This window comes from Podarcis filfolensis (assembly GCF_964270895.1).
Source record: "Podarcis filfolensis genome assembly, chromosome: Z".
Taxonomy (NCBI): Eukaryota; Metazoa; Chordata; class Lepidosauria; order Squamata; family Lacertidae; genus Podarcis; species Podarcis filfolensis.
In genome coordinates this window covers 37475260-37494125 of record NC_139617.1, presented here as the reverse complement: position 1 = coordinate 37494125, position 18866 = coordinate 37475260, and the positions used below count along the sequence as shown (strand labels likewise).

General features: G+C 49.7%; 1 protein-coding gene across 1 annotated transcript; it reads right to left on the bottom strand.

Annotated features, from left to right (window-relative positions):
* Positions 1-364: 364 nt before the first annotated feature.
* LOC310754754 (uncharacterized protein) lies at positions 365-18760 on the bottom strand. Its single transcript, XM_083596971.1, has 16 exons — positions 18471-18760; positions 13306-13415; positions 12837-12960; positions 11983-12052; positions 10606-10680; positions 9974-10072; positions 9547-9696; positions 8702-8770; positions 7858-8001; positions 7566-7708; positions 6568-6670; positions 5585-5617; positions 4565-4736; positions 3423-3556; positions 2616-2717; positions 365-1476 (listed from the first exon to the last, which is right to left on the bottom strand). Exons 1-16 carry the CDS (start codon positions 18611-18613, stop codon positions 805-807), a joined length of 2343 nt encoding a protein of 780 aa, XP_083453097.1. The 5' UTR covers positions 18614-18760; the 3' UTR covers positions 365-804.
* Between the last annotated feature and the right edge of the window lie 106 nt (positions 18761-18866).

Sequence of the window (18866 nt, the reverse complement as noted above, 5' to 3'; positions counted from 1 at the left end):
TTCAAGTTGTATTAGCTGTTCAGTGGTGGGACTACCTGCCTCAGGATGGGGTGTGCTCTCCTTCCCGGGAAATCTTTATGCAGAGGCTGGATTGTGGGGGAGATTGAAGTGGCCATGGCTTCCTGCATTGCAGGTGCTACATTGACGGCCTCCAAGTAGAGATGAGGACCTTCTGCATATCCTGAGTTCACCATTCAACCTTTGGGCAAGCCACTCTCTGTTTCAGCCTCCCCATCTGCAATACGAAGAGATTACTAATACTGGCCTCCCTCACAGGACTGGGGTTAATTCTTACCATATCAGGTGTATCTATGTGAAGCACCTAAGGTGCCCTATAAATGGTGAGTGGGTTTTTGGCATACATAATCATGCAAATACCCCTCCCCTTCTTGCCTTGCTAAAGTGAAAGAACTGAGGCAACAGAGTTAATTTATTTTAATTGCGCTTTATTATTATTTTCAAGATCCAGTTTTGTCAAGGTTCAAAACTGGAGGTGAGCTATGGCAATAGGTTAAGTTTGGTTTCCACAGGGAGGAGCTGTTCAAGGTGATACCCACCGCTACTCCCAGCAGCAGCTGGGTCAAAAGCGTGTAGGGTACAGGTGTGTTCGGCAGTCGTGAATTAAATAGTCAGTTCTTTGAAGCCAGACAAAGTCCCAAATTGACATTTACTACCGAGAGAGAGAGAGTCACCCCTCTTCCTGCCAGCAGCCTCAAAAACCACGAGTCAAGACGACCTCAGCCCAAATGAGCAATCTGGGGAGGCTCACAGAAAAAGCCCATCTCCATCCAGATCAGCCCCAGATCAGAACACAAGGCACTGAGTACCATAAGACCCATCATAGGTACAGTTCCCGTCCCCCTCCCGCCCTGGCACAGACCTGGAATCCGCTTCCATGGGGCTGGATGCTGGTCTTGGCTGTGAGGCTCCAGCCAAGTCCTGCTGCTTGTCGGCTAGAGCAGCTTGAGAGGTGGGGCCAGCGGTGTGCTGACTTGCCCCACTCTCCTCCTTGCCCTCTGGACCCGTTGTGGGCCCCTCCATTGCAGGGGCCATCTCATGCGCCGCTGGATTTGGAGGTGCCAGAATGGCGGTGTCTTTTGTGTCCATTTCACCCTGAGTGCTTGGCCTCTCCTTCTCAATTCTGGCGGAGAGCCTGAGAGGCGGCCTTGCAGTTTGAGCAGAGGCTGCATGAGTTTGTTCAACTGGTGCTTCCGAAGAATGAGCCTCAGGAGCTGCAAAAAGCAGACTGTCTTGGGCTCCTTCGAGAGCGGTGAATGGCGGACTGCTTGAGCTTTCCTTCAGATTAGCCAAAGGAGCGGGGGATGCCCCTGGTGCTGGTTCTCGGAGAGAGTTGCTGTGGGGATCCCCATAAAGGGGTGCGGCACTTGGCTGCTTCCTTTCCGCAGGTCCTTCCTCCTCGGTGCTGCTGCTCCCCCTTTGCTCCTCCTGACTCTCCAGCAGCTGCAGAGTTGTTGTCTGGAACAAGTAGAGGGGAGGGGGGATTATTTGCCACAAAAAAGACTGCAGCCCCTGATGCAAGTACTGTGTAATGGTTGGTCTCTAACCAGGACTCAGGAGACCAGGGTTTGAATCCCTACTCAGCCACACAGGCACAGCTAAGTGACTTTCACTTTGTAGTACCTTAGATACAACCTGTTATTTCTAGAGAGCTGGGCTGCACCCTCTTTGCCGCTCCCATGATTAGTAATATGGGGCTAAATGCCACCCCAATCTCTGACCGGTGCAAGATTCCAGGGGTCTAGGCACTTAGTCTGTGTTTCCTTTGGAAATGAGGCACAGTGTAGACTGTGGTGTCATAATGATATATAGTTTATTTACACCTGAGCCTGTAATGGAGGGGCCCCCCAGCATTACACTCCAAGAGAGTCCCATTTTTCCCATTGCTGCAACCTCTAATTAAAACTGTCAGTCTGCATTGTGCTCTGATCCTGCCTCTCCAGCTTGCTGCATTTAACAGACTGAAAGCCTTTTTTCTTTTGATCTCACCATAGCCAACTTAAATCCTAAAACTTCCTCCTAACCAAAACTTTGGCACTCTCTTCAAACTCACTATCTCAAAGCTCTGGGTGGGGCTTCACCCATCTGCTGGCTGGTAGAGTGTCTGTCTTGCTGATGGCCCATCTTTCTGTCTGCAGCACATACTGTATACTAAAATTGGATTGATAAAGAGGTTAGCATGGCCTCTGCAAATTGGTGAAGTATTCCATTTTTTAAAGATGTTTAATGTTTGACTATGTTTTATATATGTGTTGGAAGCCACCCAGAGTGGCTGGGTATAAATAAAATTATTATTATTATTATTATCATCATCTTCATTATTAGTTCTCTAATAATTAGTTCTCTAATCTCTCAAGCGATCTCAACACAGGAAGCTGAGTCCAGCTGTTAAGCGTCTGACTTTCAGTTTCACTCTCCAAGCAGTGATTAAATTCTAACACTTATTAAACCCAGTAGTTATGGGCATCTTGCACCCAAAACTCTGGCACCCAAACTCATGACATTTGGAACCATACAAAAAGGAAGAGAAATGATAGACCAGTTCACTCAATCTGCATCTTATTCAGGTGTCAGGATCCATCTGCCCTGGGCTGTACCTTGATGGTGTTCAGGACGATACCCAGGACCTCCTGGCCGGTATAGGACTCCTCTAAGTTGAACTGGCCCCGCAGGGACTGGAAGACCTTGTTCATGAGCTTCTTCATGTGGGGCAGGATGATGCCAAAGAGTCAGAAGGCAGGGAAGGAACACCAGAAAGGACAGTCAGCTTTCAAGAGCTTCTGGACAGCCAAATGTGGTGATGATTTCATTTATTCATTTATTTTACAACGAACATACATTATCTGGATAGCATCCATGTGCCAAGAGATGGATGGCATTGCATTGTGTGACCACAGTTCAGGAGCCCTTGTAATAAACAGTAAGCAGAGAGACCTACGGCAGACATGAGAAGCCAGCAAAGTGAGCAGAGGTGTTCCAAGGACAGGTGGCTCCTGCCCATTGAGGTGGGTGGGGCAGAAGGCAAGGAGCCCAATGACAGGCAGAGCCACATCCTGATTGGCTGTAAGGAAGAAGGCAAGCCAGTGGTGGCTGGGTGAGGGCAGTGCCCTGCTTGGCTAATAGACTAGACTCCACCGACTGACCTCTTGGGGGCCGCCTGCCAGGAGTAAAAGTAGGTGGAGCAACACACATTAATTTCCCCACTTGTCCCTTTCAATCCTCCATTTAAGAATGAAAGAAGAAGCATGATCAGGTTCAAGGGCATCTTCCAGGGAGGCAAAGAACAGTCAAGGGTGCAAAGCTGGGTGTGGGGGGGGCACTGGGATAATCCTAAGGATCTCAGAGAGTTTTCCAGGAAGCCACTTCTGGCCTTGGTGATGACTTTTGTCACCCCTGGACACTACCTTATCCAGATTCTCGATCTGAATGCGGTGATAAGCCAGCTCTACGTCCAGGCCTGCCACCTTCTCCTCCAACTGCATCGCAATCAGGTTCACCTCCTGGTATCTGCGTTTCAAGTCAGACAACTTCTCGTGTTCTGTGGAGGTGGGGCAGAGAGCGAGTGACAAATGAAGCCTGCGCCACAGTACATGCCCTTGTTTCCATCAACTGCTGTAGCTAAGCCTAAGTACAGCGCCATCTGAACTGTATGCTTTAAACACTCACAGCTTCCCACAAGACATTCTGGGAACTGAGAACATTCTCTTAAGGGTGCCGAGAGGTGGTGGGACCCCCGGTCTGCCACCACCCCCAACTACAATTCCCAGACTGTTAATCCGTGTAACTTTAAAGACATATCACATGTTTCTTCTCACTCTTACACCGCTCTGCTCTTGCATGCAGGGCAAGGAAGGTGCAGAATCTGCACAAACCCATTTTCTATTATGTTACATTATGTTATTGTTTGTAAGCTGGAGATTCATTTCAACAAAAAACAGCATAGAAATACAATCAATCAAGTTTGTAGAGATCAGAAGCTTGCCTTTTTTAAACAGATGGAATTAAAGTCAAGAGTCTTTTTGGAGACACTGTGTCTGAGATTAAAGGAATGCGTTTCCCAAACCCAAAAACTGACTGTGCAGGCAGTTTTTAAACTGCACCAAAATCCCCACTTCTCCTTAGCTAAAATGTATAAACTTTAGCCGTTGAGCAAATGCAAAACAAGAACACAGCTCTCTCCCTTATCAGTTTAACGGCAAGACTGGCCTTGACTTTACCAGTAGAACAGACACAGACATATCTTATGTCCTGACCACAAATGACGCAGAGACCCAAGTCTGGGACTAACTTGTAAGGCTACAAGTTTTTAACAGCTACACTGCAGGAGGCCCTAAGGAGCAGGACCTCCAGAGGTTGCTGGACTCCAACGCCCATCATCCCTGGCTACGCTTGCTGGGGCTCATGAGAGGTGAAGGCCAGTAATATTTGGAGGGCCACAGGCTCCCTACCTATAAGCTAAAGAATTTCCTAGGATGATAAAACTACCCTGCATGTGCTTGGATTGTGCTCTTCTGCTATTTCAGCGCCTCCTCTCAGCTTCCCTTACCCGCCAGCTGTGCCTGCAGTTGGTTGACCAGGGCTTTCTGCCTCTCCGACTCTGTCAGGGCTTCATTCAGTTGGGAATGGAGATCTATCTCCTGCTTCTGATGACGGGTCAGCTCCAGCTGGAGCTGGGTGATCTGCGCCGTGGCTTCCGCTAGCTCCTTGGTGACCCTGACCTGCAACGCAAAGGAGCAGAAGAGACAGGAGAACATATGGGGAAGGAGAGCCCACAAGACGTTTCCTGGGAGGATGCAAGAGCTGTGCTTTTGGAGGCTCCCAAATGCTAAGAATGAATCTCCCAGGAAACACCCCGAAGAACTGGTCTACTGGCAAGGCTATGAGGAGCGGGGGGAGGCAGAAGCCTTGGGCTTTTTAGTTAGTTCAGGAGAAAGCATGCACGACAAAGGTGCATAAAATGGAGAGCAGAAAAGATTTCCCCAGAAAATTCAGGACAGACAAAAGAAAGGACATCTTCACACAGCAGAGCTCTCTCCCACAAGATGGAATGAAGGCCACCAAGTTGGATGGCTTTAGCAATGGAGCAGGAAAAGCTATCCACAGCCAGCAGCCACAAGGTCTCCCTCCACCGTTGGAGGCAGCATGCTGTTCCTGGGAATTGCAAGTGGGGTGAGCGCAGATCCTGCTTGTAGGATTCCCTTTTCGGACATCTGGTTGTGAGAATAAGACGGGCTTTGGGCCTGATCCAGCCAGGCACAAGCACTCAAGGAGGGTGCAATGTAGGACTGGTGAGGGTGCGTGGCTTGGAAGGAGTTTTGAGGGCCAGACACATAGGCCTGGAAGGTGGCCTTTGGTCCAGGGGCCTGGAGTCCCCCCCACCCCTGATTTAGGAAAACCCATTGTCACTGAAGCTGGGATGCCAAAGCACAGAGAGGCTTGGCAACGAGAGACACCTGCAGAAGGCGTGGGGTTTTCGCCTGCTAAAAGTATGAAATGGTGACCTGGAAAGTATGAAGGGAGTAAGGAAGTGCTCAGGTAATCAGGACACCCAAGGACAATGCCTCACCTGGTCCCACCCCTGATCCAGTGGCGGCATGTGCTAGAGAGAAAAGCGGCGACAAGGAGAGGAGAGTTAACACTACCAGAAGCAAGAACAGCAAGAGGTGAGAAAGTTTTATCAAAAGAGGCAATGGCATTCTGGGTTAAGCACACTCTGCTTATTCTGTGGTCCAAGGGCTGATTATATCACTCAAAATCCCAGCGGCCTCAGGGTAAGATGCATAGAAGATCCCTTAATGACAGGGTTTGCACGCTGATGCCCAAGCAAGAACAGGCCACAGCAAACCTGGACTTGCATGCTCTCCCCTTACATCTCCTCCTCTCATGCGGCCAGGAACCTTGACACTTATGCCTAGCCATGGTTTGCTGTGTTGCCTGGTACAAAGAGCTGCAGCTAACATCAACTATGGTTAATATCAAACACACCAACTTCAAATGTTTGTTTCAATAAGCTAACTTCAGAAACTAATTCTACTTAAGATTAATGGCTGTTCTCAGTCCAGACAACAGAGGAAGCAGCAGTTACCTAGAAGTGGAAACTCTCACACCCTTCTTCTTGGCTGCATAGGAGGAAGTGAGGGGGACGTTCACTGTGTTTGCTCACATCATGCCAATCCACAGTTTAGCATGGCATGTGAGTGCAGCCAATGAGATCTTACTGTAGACCAATGTGGTGCATTTTTTTCCTTAACCACTCTGTTAGATTTTAAAAGGACATTCTGTTGTTCTCTGAAATTCAACCTTAGGTGCTTTGCAAAGGATTACCTGAAGCTTATGAATCTTTTACCTGTATGTGCATGTATACCTAGCCAATCGTTTGTTCTATTTTGTTGTTGCTGCTGCTCAGAAACGTAACTTATTTCTGGCCAGCAGGCAAAGGGGAATTGTGACCTGCACTAGCGACTGTGAACTTCTGGGATAGCACTTGCCCTCCCCACAGCCTCAGTCACTTGGCCTTCCTGTTGTGGCTGTCACAATGCCAGGGCTTACCTTCTCCTGTTCAGCATGTAGAACCCTTGCCTGGGTGTGCTTCATGGTCCTCTGCAGTGAGCTGTTGCTCTGCTCAAATATCAGGTTGCTCTGCTCCACATTGCTGGGGGAAGAATTGTGTTTTACACACGGGAATGTTTGCATGATTTGATACTTTCCATCCTCTCGTGTAAAAAAAGAAATCAAGGCAGTATCATATGTAGATCTCACTTTTCAAAAGCCACCCTAGGAGAGCTTCTATCCTTTACATCAGAATCGTAATAGTTGTTCTTATTATTTTCTTTAGGTTCCATCTTTCCTCCAATGAGCTCAAATACTGGTATATAGTTTTCCTCCCTTTTTTATCTTCACAACAAGCCTGTGAGGTAGCTTAGGCTGAGAGAGAGTGACTGGCCCAAGGTCACCTTCATGGCAGAGTGGGGAATGGAACCCTGGTCTCCCAGAACTTACTCTGACCGACCCTCTTAACTGCTACCCCACACTGGCTATATTCCTGTATTCCTCTATTTGTCCATCCAGCCCAGTACTGTCCACTTTGACTGGCAGCAGCCTTGTGTTGCCTGGGGATTGAGCCAGGCCACCTGAGCTTTAGGCTCCCTGCAGTATGGAAGGTGTATTTTCTGGCTATACAAAAGGCAGGAGCAGCATCTGTTGCTCTGTCCACTGGAGCCCCAGCCCAGCCCAGCCCTGGAATGTGGCCCTTGCCAGGTTGTCTATGAGACAAGGTGGCCCTCAGGATTCTTTGGAGGAAGCCACAGCTGTTGAAAGTGGCATGGTGCTATGTGGAACGTAAGATTTATTGTGATTTATTGAATTTGTATACCGGACTTCATCCACCCAAGGTTGTACAGTGCAGATAGGGTCTGAGTTATGCAGCTGAGGTGAAGGCCAAAAGCCTCAAACACAGAGGTGGCAACCTGTTTACTGCAGAGTTAGGATGCGACAACTGGGAGAATGGAAGCCTTAAAAGCTAAGGGCACCCTCAATTTATTTCTCACCCTGGCTTTGGAGCAGGTGTAGTAGGAGTCAGCCATGTTGGGTCTGTAGCGGGGCTTTCTGATTGTGGCGCTGGTGAAGGTGTGAGGGAGTCCCTGGGGCCTAGGCTTTGTCCAGCGGAGTCAGTTCCCTTTGCAAACCACACCTAAGGGAGCAAAAAAGAGGCATAATGGAGTCTGGTCAAGGCAACCACTGCCTCCATTTGTAGAACCTTATCCAGGCAGTAGACCGACCACCCAACAACCTTCTGAGGTTCTCTAGGTTGCTGACACATTGGGAGGAAGACACACTCACCCGTTTGACTTCCACCTCAAAGGCCAGAGTTGAGTCCGGAGGAATGCGTTCAGCTTCTGCCAAAGGCCTGTAAGCCAATGCTGGTGGGATGAGCAAGAACCGCCTCCCTCCTCTCTTCATGCCAATCATTCCATCTTCCCAGGCCTTCAAGTTCCAGAAATGGAGAACCAAGCAAAAAACAAGTTTGGGTGACCGGCTTCGCTAAGTGCCAGAACCACACAGCCTTTGCCAACCTGACGTCGTCCAGATACCTTGGACTCCAACTCCAGTCAACAGGTGCTGGCTGGGGATGATGGGAGTTGTAGTCCACAGGATCTGTGTGTGTGTTTGTCAGGTCAGTAAAGGCTGGTCGAGAGCAGGGCACAGGAATATTGACTCTTGCAGTCTTGAGGAAAGTAGTTGAAAGCAGGGATGAAAACCATTCCCTCCGGGGCAACCTTCTTGGTGGGGAGGAGCATGCCAGGAGTGGGTGGGGCTAGAGGGGAAAGTGGGAGGGGCAATGAATGTAATTTTTACCTTTGTACAATAGGCTACTTTAGACACCCACTCACACTCCCCCCTCTGTCTCTCATGCAGGACAGCAAGAGGCAACATTGGAGGTCCAGGACATTTTTCTTCCAGGCCACAGAGGAGGCCTCCCACTCCAGCAGATCATGGCAGATGTAGCTGCCATGGGACAGCTACCTGCCTGCGGTTCTTGAGGAAGCCATTTGATCAGGGTTTGAGCTCAAAAAACATCACTGCTATTCAGCCTTCCACACAGCCCGGGCTGCTGAACTCTGCTTAGATGTGGAAGTGGAAGAAAGAATCCTTACACTGCGGTGGGAAGATAGTGCCATCTTACCTTGATGACTTTGCCAGAGCCTAGCTTCAGCCGGAGCAGCTTCTCTTTATTTACATTTGAGGCGAAAACCTGTTGCATAAGTGGAAGGTCGATGGGGTGAAATTACTTTTAATGCAGAAGATAATAGGTTCACGTTCTGCTACTCCCACTGCTGAGCCAAGAGCAATGAGTATTGAAGGACGGGGCACAACTCAGGCACAGCACCTGTTTTGCAGGCAGCCAGTTCCAGGTTCAACCCTGGCATCTCCAAGGAAGGTCAGGGAAAGGCTTTTGCTTGAAAGCCTGGAGAGCTACTGCCAGTCAATGTGGGTGATGCCAACCTAGACCAGTGGCCTGATGCAGTGCAAGGCAGCTTTCTATGTTGAATCCCCTACCTAGCGGTGCCTGCCATGTTGCAGATTGGGTAAAATGAGGTTGAGAAATAGGATCTACACCTTGGAGACAGGTGTAGCTCAGGGCCTAACAGCATGTGCTTCCCAGGAAGAAGGTCGTGGGTTCCCTCCCTGGCATCCCCAGTTGAGAAAGGGCGGCAAGGCTGGGCAAGGCCCCACCTCTGGAGAGCAACCAATGCAAGCCCCATGGAAAAGCACTGGCTAGAGCTCATTGGGGTTGGGGTCAAATGCACATTGAGCTGTGAAGCAAGCTGGGTGAGCCTCACCAAGTCCCTCTCCTGTTTCATTTCCTTGCAATGTTATTGAAAGGCAAAAGGATGGGGTTGTGGGAGAAAAGGGCTGTATGCAATCTATAAACCAGGAGTGGGAAAGCTGTGGCCATGCAGTGCTGCTAGAGACTTCAACCCCCATCATCCCCCATCATCCCCAGACACCCCCTCTGCCAGGTCTCACCTGCCCAAGACTACTGTTCTGGAACAGCCAGCCTGTAAAAGTGATCTCCAGGACATCTCCAGTCGCCACACCTTGGCCGTCTCCGAGAACAAGATCCTGGCACAGCACTGAGTCAGGAGAACGGCTGCTGTTATACTTGGCAATGCACAGCTGCAAGTAGGAAGAACCAAGCCATTTGTGTTATTAGCCTGCATTGTCATCCGCACCTATGCAATCTGGCCCAGCGCAGCACTGGCTGAAGACCCCAGGGGCCTGAAAACGCCCCAACTGGCTACAACACCATTCCTTGCCCTCCCTGGATGCTTCTTAGTAGTTGGCAGAGAAAGCATCTGGTGACTGATGCAAGAGAGCTGAGCTCCCGCGAACACTAGTTCAGTGTCTGCAGGACAGCCACCCCCCCCCAAAATGCAATGCATGCCTCTGGCACCTGCTTGCTGAAGTCCATAGCCACCATTTCTGATTCAAACATGATGGACCAAATCTGCCTCTGATCATCATAAAATGTGCAGTAGTTGTTGGGATGCACCTGCAGAAAGAGAAAAGAGAAAGTGGAATTCTGAGCAGCAGACAGCCTCTGCTCAAAGCAACTTTCTTCCTGATGGGTCTTGCTAAAGACTTTGGATTGTGTCCCAATGTTAGCCCTACCCAAAGCAGACCCATGAAAATTGATGGACATGATGAACTTTGGTGCATTAATTTCAGTGAGTCTACTCTGAGCACACACACAAACATCAACGTATGTAGTGTGTCATGTTTAGAAATGGAAAAATGCTATAGGATTTTGGGGTGGAGGGCTACCCCAAGGGATGCAAGCTACAGTAGGACAGAGGGCAGAATGTCATCTACTTTACTTTGTTACCTCTAGGTAAGCGTTTTAACCATAGAGTGGCCCCTTGGATCTAACACTACTCAAATCTAATGGGTTGCAACAAACATTAGCCCTACTCAAAGCAGACCCACTGAAATTAATTGACCACAGCTGCATTTCAAACCACCAAAGAATTCTGCTTAGCTTCAGCCTATGCCATGGTCCTTGCAGGTCTTAACGTCAAAGCTTACCGTGAATACAAAGCAAGCATGGATGCTGGCGGTCGCAATCTGCTGCTGCTTGCTGATGTAAAGAAGCACTTTGTACTGGATTCCACAAGAGACGGAAGGACAGAAGAAAACAAGAGCAAAAGTGAGGAATCAAAAACTACGGGGCTGGCTGTTTTCAAAAGCACCTGGAGCTCTTCTTATACCATGTAGCATTTCCACAGCACCCCAACACCCAAATGACACATTAACATATAAATACATCAGAGGTGTTCATCGTAGGAATTGCTTTGGTTGCAGGTGCCTGGCTTAATTACATGTGGAATGACTTTGTTACAATGGAGCAGGCGTGGGGAGCCTTTGGTGCTATGCTATAACACCCATTGGCTCTTGCCAGCATGGCCAGTGTAGAGGGATGATGGGGGCTGTCGTTCAGCGACATCTGGAGGACCAAAGGCTCCCTACACCTGGAGAAACCAAGGGGTGAGATCTGTCCTTTTCCGCCCAATCAGCTAAACGGGAATGACAGCCCAGTGTTTTATCCTGTCCCCACCACCCTCACTTGCAACGGCGCAGTAGGACAAGGCAATCATACCAGAGTCTTCCTGGAATAAACGCATGTTTCCTGACATATTTTATCCGTTGCTTGTAAAACACCTGTGAATCCTTTCATAGCAAAGTGGGGCAGAACAAACCACTGAAGAGCTGGCTAAGTGGGCTGAAAAGGACAGAGGCTGGAAAAACTGAATCCCTTTTCCAACATAAGCTGCTGAAACCCCCTTCCTTTTTTGAGTGTGGTGGGAACGTTTATTTATTTTTCAAGCCATGACAAAGTTACCGTCTCACCTCCCTCTATTTACTCCGCACACAATACCCCCTAGGCCCTTCTTTTGTCAAGATTCTAGTCCACATGGTTCTAGTTAAATAAGAGCACAGGGAGCTGCCTTGGACTGAATCAAACCACTGGTCTCTCTAGCTCAGGACTGCCTACTCTGACCGGCAGCAGTGTCCCCAGCCCTACCCAGAGGAGCTAGCAATTGGATTTGGGAGCTTCTGTCTGCAAAGTGGATGGTGTGTTACTGAGCGACAACCCCTTCCCTGCTGAGAATGCTTTTTGTAGAGAAGTGAGGTCAGAATAAGAAAAATGGGAGCTATAACCCTTGTGAGCCGATTGGGCAGAAAGAGACAGGAGCCAAAACAGCACCTTTGCTTTTTCCAGAGTAAGACATCATCAGGAAACCAGCATTCAGAGAAAGGGAAGCATTTCCTTAGCCCAACCTACATCAACCTGGTATCCTCCAGATGTTTAGAACCAACAGCAGCTGTAGTCCCAAACATCTGGAGGACAGCAGGTTGGCAGAAAGCAAGGCTACTTCAAGACACCACACCTCCTCCTCTTACCTCCTTGGTTGCATTGCTGCCCACTACAGCTGCTCCATACTTGCCATGTTTCACATATTTCCCATTGGTACTGGAATGAGAAGAGAACACCTCTTAGCTTCCCACAATTGTTGCCACCATGCCAACCGAATGGGTTATATTAAGCAGCACTTTACAAAGACTTCCCAGGGGTTGTTTAACTCTAATCAGCCCAGGCCATCTGGCCAACGGTGAGGGGCGATGTGGGGGGTGAGCGGTAGCAGCCCAGCAACATTTTATCAGCCCACAAGCTCCCCATCCCAGGAGATCACTGTCATCATTTCAGTTCAGTGTTGGCTCATTGGGGTGAATGCAGGGAGCCCAACTCTAGGTGGCACCAGAGCCAACGACAAGAAGGGCCAGCTAAGTCTAGGGCTGTCCCCATCCTCCTACTTGCTGTGTTCTACCATTGCAGCATGGAGACTGAGGGGGAAGAGGAAGCTGACAGGCAGTCCTGCCCTCTGGATCCGTTGGACGTAAGAAGGCAGGCAGGTGGGAGGCAGCTGAGGGCAGAATGAGGGGGCGTCTTCCTACTGGACCATGCTTTCAGTGGTATGGCATAAGGCAAGGAAATCAACAGCACATTGAGCCAGAGTCAATGATATCCACAGCCTGATTGGCTGGAAGTAAAAAAAACAACAACAGGCAGGTGAGGGCAGGCTGAGGTTGTGTTGGCAGTGCCCCATTCGCCCTAATCGACCACCCCCCACTGTTGTTCAGCTGCACCTCTTTCCGAAGAACCCAGGCAAGGTGGAGAGATGATTGCAAAAGATGTAAGCACAGGACCTGGGTAGCAAGAACACCCTGCATCTCATCCCCTCTACTGTAGTACTCACAACAAATATGCATGAACAACTGTAGCGAAGAAAACTGACTGCACTGCTGCAGTGGGCACAGGAGGAGCAGCGGGTGCAGCAGCAGCAGCTGCAGGAGGATGCTTCTGGGTAGACAGACCTGCAGCTGGAGCAGCACATGAGAAGGGTAAGTGCTCTGTTGCAAACAGAGCATTGCTTGCAAACATCATGCCAACTTAGCTCCCTTGTCTTGGGACCAAGCCAGTTGCTCAGATTAATGAAAAACAGGAAGTCGCCTTGTATGGTGTCAAACCACTGGGTCCATCTACCTCAGTGTGGTGAATACAGACCACCAGCACCTTTCTGGGGCCCCAGGTCAGGGGTCTCTCCCCAGCACTACTCGGGAGTTGACCAACCCAGTTGATTCTGTGGGGTTCAGAACCAAAGGTTGGACTAGATGGTCCACAAGGGCTCGTCTTATGTTCCTAGGCATTGTGAACAGTTTACTTACCGGTAGCTGGTTGACCTTTTTTAGGCTGCTTGGGTGGCATGTATTGGAAGAGCACATTTCCAGATTCTGTAGCTGTCTGATCCTGTCCAAAGAGAGAGGCCAGCCTGGTCCTGGGCAGAGAGAAAAGTAACCATTCACTTCATTCACAGAGAGAGGCAAGCGGGTGGGAACAGCAATGAACATGTATCTGCAAGCACAAAGATGCTCATGTTTCACTGCAGGTTGGCGATTTTGTTGCAGCCTTCCCCAAAGACCAGAGGGCAGTGGATTCAAAAACTAGAATCCTGTCAGTGATTAGGATGTTGGCCACCCCACTGGGTCATAATGCTTGCCGAGGGGAGCTTTGCCCAGTCTCTCTTGGGGTAACCAGCCTGGAAGAGCTGTTGTAAGAAATTAATGCACACAACTAAAAACGTAGACACATTGTAGGTCTTCTCTAAGCAGAACGTAGCTGGAGACAATCCCTTCTTTTTCCTATCAAGTTTCTATAACCTCTCTTAAGAACAAAAGAAAAGCCCGCAGGATCTGGCCAAAGGCCCAGCGAGTCCAGCATTCTGTTCTTACAGTAGCCAACAGAACCCAAGCACAAGAGGTCTCTCCCCTCCTGTGGTCTCCAGCAACAGTTGTTCAGAAGCCCTGCTGCCACCAACTTGGTGAGCACAGCCATGGTGACTAAACATTGCTATCCTTTTCCTCCCTGGATTTTTCTAATCCTCTTTTAAAGTCATCCAAGTTGGTGGCCATTCCTGCCTCCTGCGCGAGAGTTCTGTAGTTTAACTGTGCATGGTGTGAGAAAGTACTTTCTTTTGCCTTTCCTGAAGGTCTTCCAACATTCAGCTTCATCGGATGTTCACAGGAGGGAGAGAAACTGTTCCCTATCCACTTTCTCCATGCCATGCCTAATTTGATAAACTTCTATCATATTATCTCTTACTTGCTTTTTGTCTAAACTACAAAGTCCCTGAAACTGAAAAGGCTGTTGCCCAATTATTGCACCCAACCTAGTACAGTGGTACCTTGGTTTTTGAACAGCTTAGTTCACAAACTACTTGGAACCCGAACGCTTCAAACCCAGTAATAAGTGTTCAGGTTTTCAAACTTTTTTTTAGAATCTGAACGTACTTCGTTTGGGGGGGGGAGCATTTTCGTTTTGAGTGCCACACTTCCAATGCTCGCTCGCTTGTTGCCTGACCTGGGCTTCCCTTATTTTTTTTTATTTTTTTCAATTAAAGATTTTCTTTAATTAAATGGTGAGAGAGGTTGGGGTTGGCTTAGGGTGTGGTTGTTTGTTTGGGATTGGCTGTGGTAATCTTTGTTTTTGTGTGTGAGTGGGGTGGGTGGGTGTTTTGGATCAGGTTAGCCATATTGATTTATATGCTGTTGGTGGATTATTGTCATTGTCTTGTTGGGCTGTGTACGTGATAAAGGGGAGCCATACCGGGGTAAAGGCGTCTTCTTCTGTTTGTCCCCATGTCAGTTTCAGTTCATTGGTTAATTTTTCTAGTAGGGCTGTTTCCCATACTATTTGGTACCATTGGTCCATGCTTACTCCTGACAGGTCTCTCCAGTGTCTGGTTATGGTGTTTCTGGCTGCTGAAAATAGGTGGGTTATGAGTTCTTTGTGGTGTAAATGGGCATTGTTGTCTTGGAAGATGTTTAGGGCCAATTCTGGGGTGATGTCTAATACTTAGTTATTTTACATATTTCTCATGTGGCTGTTGTCCAGAATAGTTGGATTTTGGGGCACTCCCACCACATGTGGAGGTATATGCCTGTGGAGGTGCACCCTCTCCAGCATTTTGGTGAGGTTCCTAGCCATATTAGCACTAGTTTTCTTAGTGTTAGGTACCACTTGTAGGTGAATTTCAGAGTGAGTTCTTTTCATTTCGTTGAAATGGATTTAAAGGGGAGTTTAGACCACATTCTGGTCCATTGAAAGGGCTTCCCTTATTCAGCGTTTGCCGCGCCAGCCACTAGCAACACCTGAAAGCGGAGGAGGGGGTGGCTGATACTGCAAGGACAGTGGTGGCAGAGGGACCCAGTACCAGGGGTTGGCAGCGATCCAGAAAGGCTGGCATGGGGGGAGGGAGAGAAGCTGACTGGCTCTCAGAGAGATAACTTTTGCCTTCCTTTCCACCACTCCCCGGAACTCCCCCATCACACACCCTCGTCCCTCCAATGGCAATGGGTAAATCACTGCCAGTTTTTAATAGTCTAGTTAGTAATTTTCATGTTAAATTGCTATTTTAGGAGATGTTTTTAATTGGAACGGATTAATCCCTTTTGCATTACTTTCTATGGGAAAGCACACCTTGGTTTTGGAACACTTTGGTTTTGGAACAGACGTCCGGAACTGATTAAGTTTGAGAACCAAAGTACTACTGTAAACAAAAATAAAATTGTAAAGGAATCCATTATTGAAAAGATACAAGCCCTGCCCTTGCGGTTTACCCTTCCCCACACGGGGCAATTCACTGTCAGGAAGGTGGGGAGAGGGACTAAACGTGGCTGAACACAAGTGGTTTTCCCTACAAACATTCAGAAGTATCTCATCTCAGGGTTGTTCTAGGAGCAGAAACATACCAGTTACCACACATCCTAGCCCACTTCCCTACACTCCTGAGAGCTAGAAACTTGCAGATTAAAACAAACGAACAAACACTAAGGCCAAGTATCTTCAAACATTAAATTTCCAGACTTAGCCCCAAACTTCATGCTATACCAAGGGGCAGTGGCGTAGCGTGGGTTGTCAGCACCCGGGGCAAGGCAAGTAATTTGTGCCCCCTAACCCGTGGATTTGCGCCCCCTAACCCATGGATTTGCCCTAACCCCAGATGTTGCGCCCGGTGCGGCCGGCCCCCCCTGCACACCCCACGCTACGCCACTGCCAAGGGGTGAAGTGCCCATTTTAAATGCCTGACAGCACCCCAAACAGCTGGTCCCGATGAAACAAACCCGTGGACTGCCTGCCAAAGGTACTCTCTTCGTCGTGGGTCTGACATCGCTGTTCAAGTGCCCCAGTCAGTTCTCCAGCTCCCACCCATTCAATGTTGGCTGCTGTTTTCTCGTGTCATTACCCCTCCCCTCTCTTTTCCATCCTGAAGCATCAGCAAAGTAAGGCGTGGGCAGTGGGGGGTGAATTAAACAGCTAAGGTTTCCAAAGGCAATTCTGCGTTTGCACAACAGCAATCCTCTGGAATGGCTGCATGACCTTGTGAGAGATACGAAAATCTATCCCGTATCATCCCTAAGCAGTTCTTCTAGGATTCCAGCTAGAGAAAAACCACAAGTGAAAATATGCATGTTAGAGGGGCTCCCAAAAGAAGTGAGCGGAACAGAGATTGTGAGCTTGGCTTCTCCTGGGGAGAGAGACATTCTGGGAAGTCATAGATCAGGGGTCAGCAAACTTTTTAAGCGGGGGGGGGGGGGGCAGTCCATTGTCCCCCAAACCTTGTGGGGGGCCGGATTATATTTTGAATATTGGGGGGGGCATCTGCAGTTCTCCATAAATTTCTGAACTACAACTCCCACTGTCCCTTTTGGGTGACTATATGTCACTCTGACCTTTGCTCACTGCCAGTGTTGCCAAAAGCAGCAGTGCAGTGCCCTTATTTTGAACACCTGAAATGTCACAGTGTAAAGGGCACTAGAAATCTTTCTTAGGGTTCCTTTTGTAGAAGGAATCTAAGACCACAAAACACCTCCATTCAGTCCTGCACCCACTTTAGGGCAGGAGTTAGAATGCCAACTTGTGACCTGGGAGATCCGGGTTCAGATCCTCACTTTGTGACCCTCTCTCAGTGTAACATCAGCACAGAAGAAATGGAAACAGAAAGCTAGAATTAGGAAAAGGGAAAATATTTCACCACAGCACAGGCAACAGGCATTTGTATGCAAATCAACCCTATGTACATTCATGGGGAAGTTCAGTTGAATGCAGTGAAGTCTACTCCCCAATAAGTCTTGCTTTTTAAGAATAATCCTCCTTTCCCCATTAACCCTTGGGCCAAACTTCCTAGTCCCAAACCACTACTAAAACATAATGTATTCCCTCACTCTACAAAAGGTGTGGGGTTCCTTTGGCCCTCTGGATTGAAGCGCAAGCGTACTCTCATCACCAGTGGTGTAGCGGTCTGGGGTTGCGGAGGTTACTATTTCTGCAGCAGGGTCCCTGCCTCCTGCACCCAATCATCATGAGAGGCAAACTTTTTAGCCACTGCATGCTCCAAAGCTAAGCATGTAAGAAACAGTGAAAACAAAAGGCACTTCGGTTTCAGCTCAATGCTGGCTCTGCTCAGAGTAGGTCCACTGAAATGGGCGGGCATAACCAACACATAGCTTAGTCGGATGCAAGCCAGTGCCTCCCATTTCATCCTTAGCTGGACGAAACCCCGCCCATTTCATCCTCACCAGCTGGCTCAAAGACGCCTAGCTCTGCTGAACTTCGCCTCTCTCTCAACGCCTAACAGCACGTATTTGCAGACAAAGCCCTCTGCATGTGCTCGGAATCACCCTTCGCAAGCCTGCACCCCCCACCCCAGCCCCACATGCTGCCCAAGCCCCACATACAGTGCCAGAACCACATGCAGCCCCAGAACCACACCCACCCTAGCCCCACATACAGTGCCAGAACCACATGCAGCCCCAGAACCACACCCACCCTAGCCCCACATACAGTGCCAGAACCACATACTGCCCCAGAACCACATGCAACCCCAGAACCACATACTGCCCCAGCTCCACATATAGCCCCACATATAGCCCCAGAACCCCATGCAGCCCCAGAACCACATACAGTCGCAGCCCCAAACCCACCCCAGCCCCACATACAGCCCCAGCCCCACATGCAGCCCCAAGCCCCACATGCAGCCCCAGCCCCACATGCAGCCCCAGCCCCACATGCTGCCCCTGCCCCACATGCAGCCCCAAGCCCCACATGCAGCCCCAGCCCCACATGCTGCCCCAACCCCACATGCAGCCCCAGCCCCACATGCAGCCCCAGTCCCACATGCAGCCCCAGCCCCACATGCTGCCCCAGCCCCACATGCAGCCCCAGCCCCACATACAGCTCTGGTCCCCTCACACAGCCCCGCCCCCTCACGCGGACCGAAAGACACCCGCACACCCCGCATTTCCCCCCACGCAGAGAGGCGCCGCATTCTCACCCTCCCGTCGGAAGCTGGAAGGCGTCGTCTTCTTCGTCCATGTCCCCCAACATCCTGACGGCCCCTCGCTCCCCGCGCCCCTCGGCTAAGCCCAAGCCGGGAGGCGAGAGCCGCAAAGTGCGCGGCTGCAACTTCTCGGCCATGGCGCAAGCGCTGGGCTGCGGAAGCGAAACTAGCAAGCCAAAGCGGCCGGCGGCATTCGCGGTCCCCAAACGGGCCAAACTTCCACGCGGAGGGAAGAAACGCGTCCACGGCTACACGAGCGATCAGCTGCTGCCGCTGCCTCGAATTTGGCGGCGGGACTCTTTAAGTTTGACGGAAAGGGAGGGGGACACGGCTGGACCAATGGGAAGCTGGTTTCTGGGAGAGGGAGGCGGGAGGGCGGGTGACGCTCGC